Source organism: Nanorana parkeri, unplaced genomic scaffold, assembly GCF_000935625.1.
Source record: "Nanorana parkeri isolate BGI_ZX_2015 unplaced genomic scaffold, ASM93562v1 scaffold880, whole genome shotgun sequence".
In the NCBI taxonomy this organism is placed as follows: domain Eukaryota; kingdom Metazoa; phylum Chordata; class Amphibia; order Anura; family Dicroglossidae; genus Nanorana; species Nanorana parkeri.
The window spans coordinates 622,498-637,736 of record NW_017307148.1 but is presented as its reverse complement, the minus strand read 5'-3'; the positions used below and the strand labels follow the sequence as shown (position 1 = coordinate 637,736).

Below are 15,239 nucleotides of genomic sequence, written 5' to 3'. Positions count from 1 at the left end.
CAGTAAGTGCTGCAAAAGGGGCCCAAACCAAGTACTGAGTACATATGCATGCTTGTACTTTTCAGAGGTCCGATATTGTTCTATGTACAATCCTTGTTTTATTGATTGCATGTAATAATCTACTTTTTTGAGGTTGTGGATTTGGGGTTTTTATGAGCTGTAAGCCATAATCACAATTATGACAAATCCCAGCTTGAACTATCTTGCTTTGCATGTAATGAGTCTATCTCATAGATTAGTTTCACCTTTTAAGTTGCATTAGTGAAATAAATGAACTTTGCACGATATTCTAATTATTCGAGTTTCACCTGTAGATGCAAAAACTAATGTCATTATATACTGTATATTTTCTTTTCCAGTCAAATACACTGAGTGGCCAGATTATTATGACCACCCCATCAGTACTTCGTTGGGCCACGAGATGACTCCACGAGATGACTTCGTTGGGCTGCCTCGTGACTCCATGAGATGTTGAAAGGTGATGCGAGGAATCTGACACTGCCACTCTCCGTTCTGCCCTAACATTGACTAGTCGCTGACGCCACAATTCGCACGTTCAGACCCAGATTTTCGGCTGACAGTCCAGTCTTTAAACACTTTACAAACAGCTGCTCTTGAACATTTAACCAATTCTGCTATTTTGCTGATACTCGCTCCATGGCTCCGAGCGCCAACAATCATCCCACGTTCAAAGGCTGTTAAATCGCGTTGTTTAGCCATATCTTCAGAAAAAAAATCACTTCTACTGTCGTGGTAAACAACCTGCTTCCCTATTTATAATGGTCTGGCCCTCTAGCAACTTCAGCGCAAAATTATAGCCAATTATAGCTAATTTGCCTACAAATGTCAGGTGGTCATAATAATCTGGCCACTCAGTGTTTATGTAATGTAATACATTATGACCTTTCAAAAAATCTGATTCTTTTATGAACTGTCGGATGTGCGGCTCTATATTGGAATTTTAGGATTTTGTTACGCCGGCAGGTATGCTTAGAACCTGCACCTGATTGATGTGACTGGTTGAGTTGTAGTTCAACTTTGGGGATTGAGCGGTGTATATTTTGAAATTCAATGAATAATACTACATTATGGTTACTAGATGAAGCCGAGGAGCATAAAAATAAACACTTTCTGTACTTATTTCCTATATGCCTCAGCTCCAACTACTGGCCAAAATGTGGTATTGCATAACAATGCATTTGAACTGGAAAAAATATATTAAGAACATTTGTTTTTGGAATTACAGTAATCTCCCCAAAGGAACGTTCATAGATATTGGAAGGGCCCTGTGAATTGTTTATAAATAGACCCCTATGTCACACTATGTACAAAGCTGTGTTATGTTACCAAAAATTCTCCTGTAATGACCAATGCTTTCATATTCCATTCTTTATCCACGGCAGGATCAATGTCTTTTAATGTGGTGTCTATATTGTCATTCAACAGGTTAGCATCCAGGAGGCACCTAGATAGTGTTGGAAGAAAAGATACATTAATATACAGTATCTGCTGTGGATCAACCTATATTATAAGGGACCAGTCATGATGTAGAGACACCTGTCTGAGAAACTTTAGATGAAAGAAGTCCTTATCTTTGTTCAGCTACATCTACAAGTATGAAAACCCAGAGAATAGCCTTAAAGAAACCTGCTGGAATAGAAATATGGGAGATACTATTGCCGATTTGTATTTAAAGTTTAACTCTAGTTGTACAGAGCATACAAATTGCATTGGCCAGCATGAGCTAAAATACAATACAGCAGCCTCGGCTACGATGCATACAATATCTCCGGCACTGTTCCCTACAGATTCACCGCTCCTCTTCTAGGAGGAATGATACCCAGCATCATTCAACCGACTTCCTGTAGGACTTGGGTGCCAAGAGACTGTCCTTTCCCCCCCAGACTTATAAGGAAAAAGAATGACCTCTCAGGTGGTGAGGTGTTTCTGAATGTTTTAGAATACACATTACTGTGTTTATTGCAGTGGTCTCAAACTCAATTTAGTCGGGGGCCACTGGATACATTTTTTAGTTCTGTGCGGGCCGCTACTATATACATAATAAACCCACCCCTCCCTCCCAAGCCCCCAGCACACATATTAATAAAGCTCCCCCCTCCCTCCTTTCCTTCCAAGCCCCCTCACCTGCTGGCATCTGTGCAGGGAGGAGGCACATCATCATTCCCTGGTGATCTAGTGGTGATTAGTAAGGTCTGGTGCAGACCTTACTAATCATCCATCAATCGGCCAGAGCCCGGAACTGTCAGAGCTCCGGCTGGAGCTGGCAGGAGCTGCTCTACAGTCTGCATCCAATAGAGACTGCTCTACAGTCTGCATCCATGTGCCCGACTTGTCAGCTGGCTGCGGGCCACATAGTACCGGCTCGCAGGCCGGTACTTTAAGACCCCTGGTTTATAGCAAAAACTTCTGCAGTATACAATTTCGGTCACTAGATGGCAGCGTTTATAAGTTCTGTTATAGAGTATCTATGGTATATACTCTGTTGTATTGAAAAAAGGTAGAGAATAAAGCTGTGGCTTCCTTCGTTTTTCCAAGCCATGTGCAGCATGCATATCTGATATCTGTGCTTGTGTTTCTCCGTGAGGCTGTGCAAGAAGTTCCAACAGAATGCTGTGAAGAGAGGTCACACTTCTGTATACAACATTTAGGATCTTCCCACTGCCGGAGAGAGAAGGGGATAAACAGGACCTGTGACATTACCCAGACACCAAAAGACCACATTGGTAGGAATTTGATCCTGAACCCAGAGTCGAGCTTTAAAGAAGCACATTACATGGCTGTGGTTCTTGTCCTTGTTTAACAACTTGCAGAGTCACTGACCTGGAATATGGAATAAGCATGCATCCAGAAATGTCTCGGGACACCTGCCATGCACATATTTATCAGTCACACACATAGGGATCTATTTTTAACCAATTTTCAGAGCCATTCACCCTACGAATCTTTATGAACATTCATTCTGTGCGAATTGACACAATAAACAAACGTTAGATATATTTTTCTTTTTTGTTCGGCATTAGATGGAGCTGAGGAGCATAGGAAATAAATACTTATTTCCTATGCTACCCTAAGTGCTAAAAGCAGAATTCAGATGACAGCCTTAGAGCTTTTATCTTTGACAAATCAGCAATAGCAACTCCCGTGTTTCTTTCCTGGCAAGTTCTCTTTAAGATGGGCTTTGAAAAAAGGGGGCCATGCCACCTAAATGGCATTTTTCTTATGCCTGCTGTTTGACGTGGCCAAAGTCCTACCTTATATCAGACTCGTCCAAAAGCTGCATGTTGCTGGAAAGAAGGTTACAGGAATATGCTATGTTTATAGCCGTCTCTGCAAAAAAAAAAAAAAGTATTGCCTCTAAGTATTTCTTGTTTCTAAATAATAGAGGATCAGCCGGGTCAATGTATAACGACTGAAGGAAATGCATGAAAATTGCAAGTAGCAATCAATAGACATGTGCGATTTGTTTCATTCCGAATCGAAATTCGGAATTTTTTTTGGGAATTTGGAGATTCGGATGCATCCAAATTACAGCTAAAGCGAATACAAACGAATCGAAATTCAGACGGAGATTCAGATGCATCCGAATTCCGAATTACAGCTAAAATGAATGCAAACGAATCCGAATTCCCGATTTCCCGAAATTTGTTAGCGGTAGTCCGGTCGAAATTTCGTTTATTGGACGGAATTTCGTTAGCAGCAAAGTGACATTAGAAAAAAAACATTTTTTTTTTTTTACAGTCTGCAGAGATGGAAAAAAAAAAAAAGCGTGAGGTTCCCCCCCAATTCATACCAGACCCTTTAGGTCTTCACACAGTCTTCAGGGCGAACTCTGCCCCCCAAGACAGGCACCACAGTCCGCAGGCTATTTTTCAACCGGCTCGCTCTACACAATCTTCAGGGGAACCCTTCTCTGCTTGTACCCAGGCTTAACCCATGAGTGTAATCTTCAGCATTCACTTCATACCTAAGAAGGTCAGAGTAGTCACCAGGCACACCAACCCTCACTGCCAGAGAACCCCTACAGATACCACATATCTCTCAGCCCAGAAGAAATAAATGTCCAGTTGGCTTTTACTAGAACAACTTAATCATTTCATTTAAATAATCGTCAATTCACAGAAGAATACATGGATGCTTTTTCCAAGAAAATGGTACCACATTCAGGGGTTGCATATAAGGTTTCATCTTCTGTAATGGAATTGCACCAATTCCATTTTGTTTGCATAATTGGTGCCCACATAATGGTACACTATCTTCCTGGCTTGCCTTTTTTCCATTATACAAGGGTGCTTCATTCTAATAAAGGTACTCACAAAATGTGGTGCAGGACAATTTATGGTCCATGGTGACAGGGGAAAACAAGTATCTTACTTCACAGGACACTCTCCTCTCCTCCATCCTTCCACCTGCCTTTACAACCCAAGGCAAAGGGCATTCTGCCTAAAACTCAAGGGACAGGCCTAAAATGACCTAAACACTCAGAAACAAGTATCTGTACCTTTCTTATCCCCAGTGAGCATCCACACTTTAATGTTCCCGTCTTTCAAAAGTTGGATGGTCTCCGGTACTCCTTCCTGTAGCTTGTCTTCTATGGCAGTGGCTCCAAGTATCTGAGACACACAGAATAACCTATTAATCAGTTTGTACTATGATTATGTAGCATATAAAAAAAACACTACTAAAAAGGAAACCCATTCAATACATTTATCTACTTTAGAGACTGAAGTAACACACACAGTGGCCAACACTGCTGCTGAGAGGCAGTTGCTAAATGTTGTCAGCCTGGACCAGGAAGTAGGGCTGCCACCCTTTCTTCAAGTGAATCCCGAACACTCTAGCGCCACCCTCTGCATTTTTTGTTGTTGAGAATATAGAGGAGACAGTGAGGAGAAGCAGCCAGGGTAGGGAGTAAGGAGACCAGCTATAGAGGACTACAAATCCCAGAAATGCATTATACATAAATACAAAATAATATGAAGCTACATACTCTGTGCTGTTTTGGGTTGGCGCCCTGTTGTCTCCAGGTGGTCTGGTGGCCTGTGCGGGCTCCCAGATGGGCTGTGTGGGCTCTCGGGTGGTCTGTGCGGGCTCTAGGATGGGCAGTGCGACTCTCAGGTGGGCAGTGCAACTCTCAGGTGGGCAGTGCAACACTTTTAGGGCTGTCAGGGTTATGGCGTCTCACCAGGGGTCCGCAGACGGGCAGCATGGTGTCAGGGAGCCAGAGGAGAAGGAGAAAGAGGAGCAATCTCAAATGTGGCTGCCCGAGATCGCACAGCTCAGAGGAAGATCCTGTTTCAGGCCGATGCGGCTGCCCGGAATCGTGCTTGCCAAGGACCTTGGAAGCCATATCTGTCAGAAATTTTAAAGTGTCGGTGTCGGCACTGAATGTCAAGTGTCCGGGTGCCCACTGGCTGGACACCCAAACACAAGACTCCAAAACTGGACTGTCCAGGTAAAAACCAGACAGGTGGCAGCCCTACCAAGAAGTGGTGTTACTGGCAGGATATTTGACACTTTATACATCTTTCTTAAGCAAATACGTTTTTGTGAATCTGTTGTACAGTGAGATATACTGAAGATTTGAGGTTTACAGGGTTGCTTTGCGTTACAGAACTTCATATCATTAGTGCTTCCTGTTGGTTTACTACTAAGCCTGCTACAGAGTTTTGAGCAGTGATTTGGAAACATTATACCTGCAGACTCTGCTCCATATCTTCATATACGTTTTCAAGATGAGCTTGACGATTCTCAAGCGTTAGGGAGGCTTCATTGCGATTTTTCTCCCAGGTCAGATAGTCTTGTTCTTCTACTTCTTTACAGGCCAAGCACAGTGTTCTCAGGGTCTCTTCAGCAAAGTGCTATAGAAGCAAAAATACATCAGAATAAAACTCGAAAAAACAATCTTATTTAAATACACATGGAAGATAAAAAAGGTTAAAATTTGACTCCGGCCTAAGATCCCCCTCTCCCCGGCATTAGAGCACTCCCACCCAAAAAAGAAAAAAACTTTGCAAATACATTTTTTTTCAGATGCCTTCAGTCCAGTCATGTCCCAAGTCCTTTTAGCTGTTGGCAAATCCTGAATGCTACAAAGAATGGTGTTACATTACATGGCACCGCTGTCTGCAGCATTCTCCTGTGAGTTCACAGCTGAAGGCATGGCCGTGGCATCTTGGGCTCACAGGAATTAGGCTGAATGATGCTTGTTGTCATTTGTCTCTAAAGAGAAGCGTAAAAGCATCACCAGATGAGTGAGTCTGTGGAGGACAGCACTAGAGATAAAAGTACATTGGCATCCAGGGCTGCTTTATTTTTTTAAAAAGTTGATGGGAAATAATTTTTTCCCCAAACTAGATTTGGGGTTTTTTTTTTTTTATAAATTCTTTTATTGAACAGGTTTTCAAGAATACATGCAACAGAAAGTAAGTAAGGGACAACATTTCCAATACCAAAGCAGTGGACGCAGCCACTGATCGCGTACAACTGGGATCAGAATGCCCCATCACCTTACAGTGGAGTGAATCCGGAGTAAATCCCTGAGTCAACGTCTGGGTAGAGAGATGGTAGTCCACGGTAACTCGGTACCATGAGGGTGTGTAATCCCCAGTGGTCTCGTCGAAACACTAGCCCCTGAAGTGGGAGAGGACCGAGGGGAGCGCGGAGGGCCAGACCCATCAGTACGAGGCCCATAAAAAACCAAGAGAAAAATAAATGAATGAACATTAAAGCCAATACCGGAACTTCCAGAAGGTCAGGGCATCCATAGTAGGTTAGGCCTCCACCGATGTCCTGGGATCTCCACTACTCTCCATGCGTCGGCGGTCCGGGCGTGAGGAGCCAGATCTGGAGCGGGCCCTGCGCTGGGTAGTAGGTGGTCTCCGAGGCCCCTCCATGATGTAAGCCAGCCAGTCGTCAGGAGGTGGGACATCCACATGCAGGAAGCCGCCCAGGCCCGGGATATCTTTCGGGGAGCGAAGCATGTAAATGGACTCACCCTTCTTGACTATTAGATGAAACGGGAAACCCCATCGGTATGTCGCCCCCGTGCTGCGTATTAGATCTAGGACCGGGCGAAGGATTGCTCGACGCCTGAGGGTGTTGCGAGATAGATCCGGGAGGATTTGAATCTGCACGCCATCGAACTCCACGGGTCTACGTCGCCAAGCTGCTCTGAGGATCTCCTCTTTCGTGGTGAAATAATGGACCCGACATAGCACATCACGCGGGTTGGTAGAGTTGGTCAGTCTAGGCCCAGCGGCTCTATGTACCCGATCCAGGATGATGGTACCAGGGTCCACATTGTCGAGTAGGGATGCAAAGATTGCTTGTACGGTCGGGCGCAGGTCTGGGGCTCCAGTGGCCTCTGGAATGCCACGGAGGCGCAGGTTGTTGTGTCGCCCCCTATCCTCCATGTCCTCCATATGGAGTTGCAGGTCAGTAAGGCGGGGATCTGACATTTGGGCCGCTGATTCAAGCGCCGCAATCCTCGAGTCCATCGTGGAGCAGGATGCCGAGACCTCCGCCACTGTCGCGGCCAGTCCTCTCACCTCCCGCTTCACTTCTCGTAGGTCCTTTCGCAAGGCCGCCTCAACCCTGGACACCATGGACTCGAAGTCCTGCTTGGTGGGGAGGTAACGTAGCAAGGCCCGGAACCCGTCCGGCAGGTCATTGGGCAGGTCATCCGTCCCCTCTTCGCCGTCGTCGTGGGGGTCCAGACCGGGGAGCTCAGGGGAAGCGGATCCAGCCCGGGAGGTATCCGGAGATGGGGAGCCCCGTCGGCGTGTGTTGTGGGACTGAGCCCTCCTGGATGAGGCCGGCGCCATCTTGGATCTGCCACGCTCCACCGGGCCCGTATTTTTTGGAGAGAAAAACTGCTGCATGGAGGCATCCGAGACCTGAGTTTTAGATCCCCCGTCCTTCCGGCGTTTAGACATGCTGAAACCCGGGGTGTCAGCGGGAGTTAGGTAGAGGTAAGTGTGCCGATGATACGCTGAAGCCGCGGAGCTCTCTGAACGAGCACCTCACGCCGCCATGGTTAGGACACGCCCCCTAGATTTGAGTTTTAACAAAACAGTGATCAGTAGGTAGAAAGCCAACCCATAGCAGCAAACCAAAATCGCTTTTTCCTGGTTTTGACTGCCGTAAATGACTCATAAAATCTGGATATAGAGTCTATAAAAGCCAGTCCTGGGGCTAGTTTGAGCATCAATTGCAAACATTGAGCTACAAAGGGATGCTTCATGGAGAAACAAGAACACACATTGATCTCATCTGCTTTTTATCCCAATAGGAATGAAGATCACTTTGTGTTTTGGCAGAAAGCATATTACCTTGAGACCAACAGATGTCTCTCTGGCTGTTATGAAGCATTTGCTAGTTAATGAAACAGTTCTGCATTTTTTGGTGTGTATGCACTTTGACTTGAAACATTCACCTGAAATGAATCATGGAAGTGACATTCACATATAACTTGCTGAGAAAACAAGGGGGGGAAGCGCTACAAACTAAGTGAAAAGGAGTTTTTTTCCAGAGACAGGTACGTTGTCCGTATAACTTTCCATATTAATTTAGTGCCCCCCTGCTCTTTCTTTCTGCACCTTCATTACACTGCTTCTTCACCTTTATGTATGAAAGTGCCTGGTCCTCTGACCCATCAATCACAGTGCACTTAATCAATATCAAAACCACTGTACAGCCCCTTTATTCACCTAACTACCACAGTGTAGCTAGAGCAAAATGTTGGCTACCGTTTTATTAACAGGCTGAAGTCCTACCTCTTTCTGACTTGTGTAGAAAGTCGCATCTTATTTTGTTCTTGGAACAAAGGAACAGTAGTTCATACCTGACTGTGTGCATCTGTTCTGCCCCTCTCCCACTTCTCAGCCATGATCTGCTCCTGCTAACTTCTTTTACCATGTCGTCTATGGGCTACTCCCACTGCCTTCTCCTTTACTCTCCCATCCATGATTCTGTCCAGCCATCTGGACCTCCTTTGGGGGGGGGGGGGGGGGGGGCAGTAGTGGTTTTCGTATCCGAGTGTTATGTTCAGTGGTTGATCCAATTTGTCCAGATAGTCCCCAGGAAACATAAATGTATAATATGGAGGTGAGGATATGGTGCACAACAAATCAAAGAAAAAAAATGTAGAAACTTACTCTTAAGTAAGAAGTGTTGCGAAGTCATCGACGATGGGGACTATCTGGACAAAAATTGGATCAACCACTGAACATAACACTCGGATACGAAAACCACCACTGCCCCCCATCCCCCCCCCCCTTTTTTTCCCCCACCTTCCTGTCTCCGAAAAAAATGCCTTTTCACTTAGTTTGTAGCGCTTCCCCCCTTGTTTTCTCTGTTGGATTCATCCATTGGTCGGATACCCCGGTCCGTACGCTTCCGAAGCCGCTCAACTAAATAAATACATTTAGTACTATTCTAAATAAATACATTTAGTACTATTCTAAATACTAGGAAATCAATCCTCCCCACCCCCGTCTTGAGCGCTGTATTTTGGTACGTTGTCCGTATAACTTTCCACATATAACTTGCTAACTGTTCTACATTTTAAATATTTTACTTCATTTAGAAATGTGTAAGGTGTCTCTCTAGCAATTTCTTGTATAGCAGGGAATAGGGTTATTATTATGTCTGTTTAAAGCCAAACTCCAGGCTTAAAGAAGACCTAAACTCTGGAAGCTGTGACCCCAAAAATACAGGCTTTAGGGCAAAGGGCTAGTCACCAGTATGACCTGTGGCCTCCCTGCAGATGATTTTCCCCCATTACAGACTTACCATGCCTTATTCTGCACCATGTCGCTGTATTAAGATGGCCATCTTGATAGAGCCAAGGTTTTGCTTCCACATGCAAGATCCTCCAGCAAGGAGAATAGTGAGAAGCACAGTAGTGACATCACCAAATTTTCTGAGACAAGTAGTCAGAGGCAGCAGTGCCTTAGATGATCTCACACTACAGATATTAGTAGACAAAGTAGTGTCCAGGTACCCTCACACACCCCACCACTTATATAACGGCTTCTACCACTGAAAGCTGCATCCGCACTACACACAAGAAGGGCATATATGAACTGTTGTTGCCACTTACAAGAGGCAGGAAGGAGAGGATACATATGAGCTAGTTTGTAAAGAAAAAATTTGCAACTTACATTCAAGGCTTCCTTAAGGAACTCCGTTTGACAGTCTGTACACACACGTTCCAGAATGACGTCATCTGCACCTTTACTATATAGCTTTACTTTACCTTCTTCATTCCTTACTGTGAAGAAAAAGATAAAGATATACACGTAGATCATCAAGCAAACAGCAAGCTTGGATCAGATAGGTGATTAGGCTGCATTGCTTAACTGTAGTGGGGAAAATTGGTGTCACTGACCTGAGCATAGTGATTTGTAGGGATGCCAGAACCACAAATGTACAAATCTTTAACAGGTATCGCAGTTGATAAGCAGTATGATTTACCAAGGCACTGGGCAAGAACACTGTCCTCTAGCACCCTTAGTTGAAGATGCCAAATTTACCTTCAACGGTTGGAGTAGAAGGGATCCAACTGGGATGGGAAAACCTTGTTTTACATGGGCTTGGCTCAACAGGTGTAGTTAAAGCATTATGATTTAGTCATAAGGAGCAATAAAAGAGCCAGGTTTACGTTGCCATTTTTTATTTTATCTGAGAACTAAGGTACCTTAAAACTACTTTAGCAGAAACGCACACAAAAAAAGAAAAAAGAAAAAGCCAAGCGGAGGAGTGGAAAAAAGATTTTAAAAGAGCAAATAGCAAAATACTGTACATATTAGCTAATAGTTAATAAAGGTTTAAATAAGAACAACTCTTAAAAACATTTTTTTTCTAAACAATTGCAAGTTTCTGAAGGTGACATCATTTGTAGACCTAGGAAAATCGTTGATTTTCTTATAAAGCACAATCTAAAAACACAGTGTATTATTGTGGTTACGAATGAGACCTACAACTTCAGTTTTGAAAGCTTCATTCGTACAGAGGTTGCCCTCATCACTTCTGTGGGAGCAGGACTCGGCGGTCAATGGGAAAGCCAAGCCTTGCACATTACACCAGCAGTATCCACTGGGTGAGGCCTTGGCCCCAGCTGCACCCCACCACAGAGGCCAAAATGGATACCTCTTGTGCCTTTGCGTGGGCCCAGCCCTAACTAGGACAAACATTTAGCAACATATGCTAAATCCACGTTACCTAGAATTGACATTCTCTTTCGGAAACTATTGAAGTCCATCAGTGCCAGAATGCTATAAGTCTTTATTGCACCCATCTCGCTGATTGTGATGGAATCTTGAGTGCGGGTAAGGAATGCATAACCAAAATTTCTTGCAGCAGTCACCAAAGCCTCTTCATCAGGAGAGGTAGCCTTGTATTTCACAAACCCTGTAAGGAAAGTTACAAATTTCAGTCTATATTGGAATTCAATCCGAATGTGAAAATGAAAGAACTTCTGTCTTCTGCAAGGCAGGGATGCTGGTCATATGCAAGCTTGTTTCCTGTACATCATAGAATGACTGGAAATCAGTTACATTGTTCCCATTGTTCTCTGAAGACTACATGACCCCCTTCCATCTCTTATGGACAGGGGTATAATTACAAATCATAGGCCATGGTAAACCAAAGCAACATTTTGATAGGGCGCCCCCCCCATTCCCCCGGCAGTGTCAATTGTGACAAAGCTGTCAGTGATCATAACATAAATTATGCCAAAATCAAGCACAGTAACAGGACAGATGTCAACTTAGTAAGTACACTACTATGAACCATTGCTGTGGATAAAATGTGCAAAGGAAGACTGGGGCACCAATGCTACAAAGTTATAGTAGCAATATTATTCATAACCATCAAAATACTCCTACACAAATAAATCTATAGCCCCAAAATAAACATCTTTAGTGAGCCACTTTTTTTTTATACCTACACACCTCGCTTGTCTTATTGTTTTTTAGCTAAGGAGACACTCTGAATTAACCCTGGGTAGCTAACAAGAAGCTCACGGTAATCCCAAAGTGGTAGTGGAGCAGTGGCAGAAGCCCTGAGGGCTATAAACCGGCTGCTGCTGTACTGCTAGGACACCCAATAAGCTTTTGGGCAAATTCTTGCTGCCAAGGACAGCAAGGGGGGCTAGCAATGATCCTGATGAATCTTCCTGTGTGCCTATCGTTGGATTTTCTAAAATGGAGATTTCACAGGGGGGTCAATGTCAGTATCAATGGAAACATCTACAACCCCAATGCTACAATACTGAATTTGTGTTATTAAATCACAAGCACACAGATTTTCTAGGTTTCATTTGCCTCAACAGCCTGCATAGTGGGGCCTCCTCCCACCTCCTGGCCATGGCTGCTATGGATACATGGTTACACCACTGGTTATGGAAATGAGAAGATGTGGAGGAGTCTGTAGCCCCGTCTTTTTCAATTTTCCTAATACAGTAGGAACATTGTCGCCCCGAAACAGGCAGTAAGTTACTGACACGATCACCGGATGAAAATAAAGAAAAAAGGCAGAAAATAAGAAACTAATGCAGCCACCTTATCTAAAGACTAGTAAGCTTCAATATACAACATTTTTGTAACTTCCTAAATCTTCTCCCTTCATCTCAGACGCCCAATAAACATTAATTTTTTAAAAATAATTATTTCACCCGAATGGTAACAATAGTTTTGCAATACTTATAATGTACATAGTTTTGGAAAAAGGTAGGGATGAACCAATGCCGTTTTTTTGGTATCAAGTACTGATTTTTTTTCCTTGTACTTGCCGATACCGAATACCGATACCGGAAGTCCCATTACGGAAGTGAGGCGGCGTGTAATGACTCGTGCCAGAGTTTGCCTCGCCACTAGGTGATGAGGAAGCATGGAGCCAGCTTTCTTGCCAATCAGGAGGCTGGGGGGCAGGTAGTGATTTACCGCCAAGCTTACTGATTAGCCAGCTTCCCACCCATTTAGGAAGTCAGATAGCGAGTCATTACACACCGCCCGGCTTCCTGATTTCCCGGGAAGCCGGCTCCATGCTCTCGTCACCAAGTATCGGTATTGGTGCATCCCTAGAAAAAGGTACCAACAACATATAAGTTAAAGAGGAACTCTACCCATATCTTCGAAATAACAACAAAGTCACCTTTAGAGATGTTTAGAATGACAATCTACAAACAGATACTTCTAGATAGTTGCTGGCTTTGCATACCTTATTTTTATTTTCTTCCCCAGTCTTCTCACAGTGGCCATTTTCACTAAGGACGGGTTACTAGATCTCCCTTTACTTCCTGTATCTCTGGCACATATGACATGTGACCATGCACATCATCTCAGGGGAGGAAAATGTCTTTCCCTGAGATCTCATGAGTTTACAGATGTGATTTCCCAGCAATGCCCTGTAAAATAACCTTCCCAGGATGAATGCTTGGGTACATTATATCACTTGTTACAATTATGGGTATGCCGCTAGGGAAGTCAGAAATGGAGAAGGATTTGGGGGTCATTGTAGACCACAAACTGAAAGGTAGTTTGCAGTGCCAGGCTGCTGTAAACAAAGCTAGCAGGGTCTTGTCCTGTATTAAAAAGGGGATGTATTGCAGGGACAAGTCTATAATTTTGCCACTTTATAGATCATTGGTTCGACCTCATCTGGAGTACGCGGTCCAGTTCTGGTCACCAGTACTAAGAAAAGATGTCCTTGAGTTGGAAAAAGTCCAGCGGAGGGCAACCAAACTAATTAGGGGTATGGAGGACCAGAGCTACGAGACAAGGCTACTAAATTTAAACATGTTCACATTGGAGGTGAGGAGATTGAGGGGGGATATGATCTCCATGTACAAAATGTTCAATGGTGGCAGCAACATTAGCGATAAACTGTTTAAAATTAACTCCATTACAAAAACTAGAGGCCACCACCTAAAATTGGTGGAAAAAAAATTCCAGCACAAGGGGCGAAGGGGGTTCTTCACAGTAAGATCAGTTAGGGTCTGGAACTCACTGCCACAGACAGTGATTTCAGCAAAGAATGTGGAATTGTTCAAGAAACTTTTGGACGATTTCTTAAGGGACCGTAATATACAGGGGTACAGGTACTCCTAGAATGAGATCCTAATAGGTTGGACTTGATGGACTAATGTCTTTATTCAACCTCAAATACTATGTAACTATGTAACTATGTAACTTGTGCCAAAGTGGACCAGGAAGTGAAAAAAAAATTGTAAGTAAAATAAAAATATGGTTTGTATAACTAATGAATGTAAGATGATTTCCTATCAGCATGCAGAGTTGTATAAATCGTTTTTTACTTCTTGTTTATGCCCCGTCTACCAAATTTTTATACACTCTTAAAGTTGATCTTGTAGTAACATTGAAAGCCTGCATTAATAAATTCCTGTCATATCATATATACTGCGTCTGTTTAAGGTCCACCATTTATCATTATTACGCCACGCTTAAGCTCAAATACAGTAACTGTGCCTAGGCTAAGATGATAGGTGCTTCTAGCATAGGAAACTGGTGTTGCTACTGCATATGTGTGGTAGGCACACACCTTATTTTGGGCTCGCACAAAATGGCCCTACTACCATGCATCTGCTTCTAGTGTGGTCTCTGAGAATATGGCACCACTACCACAAATTTCCAGTAGGCACTACCAGTGTTGATCCCTGCACTGCTCCAATTACAGGCAGTCATATGGGCTGTGTGGCTCGTAGAGGCCACAGGATAAATGCAGGAGAGGAAAATCTAGCGGAGGGGGAAGGCTTGAGGCCGATGAGCACTTTTGCCCCCGTGGGCACTACAATGACCTCCATAATAATCCCAGTCAACTGACCAGCACACTTTGCTAGTAATGCTGTAAAGTAGTCCTACCCTTCTCATCATCTGCCATCACAGTATGACACAGCGCAACTGCTCTGAAGAACTCATGCAGCAGAGGGTCTTGTGGTAACTCGTGTAACTCATCAATTAACGATTGATCATAGAACCTGAATGATGTGTCCGCATACTGATTCCAATCAAACATAACTTCCTGCAAGAGAAAGAATGCAAAACGTGCAGGTTAGATTGTCAGTGTTGATCAGATGTGTTGGAAAATGTATTCAATCATTATACAACACATGGTCATCTTTTATTTAAACATTTGTGTATTAAATTTAAAGCTCAACACTAGGCAAAACATTTTTTTTTTTTTTTTAAAAAGGGATT

The 15,239-nt window shown here is 43.7% G+C and overlaps 1 protein-coding gene across 1 annotated transcript in view; it reads right to left on the bottom strand.

Moving 5' to 3' along the window:
- The window catches only part of LOC108794647 (phospholipid-transporting ATPase IK-like), a 57,529-nt gene that overhangs the window by 10,320 nt on the left and 31,970 nt on the right, over positions 1 to 15,239 (bottom strand). The window contains exons 15-21 of the mRNA XM_018565719.1: positions 14,904 to 15,063; positions 11,245 to 11,433; positions 10,185 to 10,294; positions 5,745 to 5,879; positions 4,520 to 4,631; positions 3,273 to 3,348; positions 1,348 to 1,465 (exon numbers count right to left, since the gene is read on the bottom strand). Of these exons, the coding sequence (XP_018421221.1) occupies positions 1,348 to 1,465; positions 3,273 to 3,348; positions 4,520 to 4,631; positions 5,745 to 5,879; positions 10,185 to 10,294; positions 11,245 to 11,433; positions 14,904 to 15,063 (900 nt within the window). The remainder of the gene's footprint in view (positions 1 to 1,347; positions 1,466 to 3,272; positions 3,349 to 4,519; positions 4,632 to 5,744; positions 5,880 to 10,184; positions 10,295 to 11,244; positions 11,434 to 14,903; positions 15,064 to 15,239) is intronic.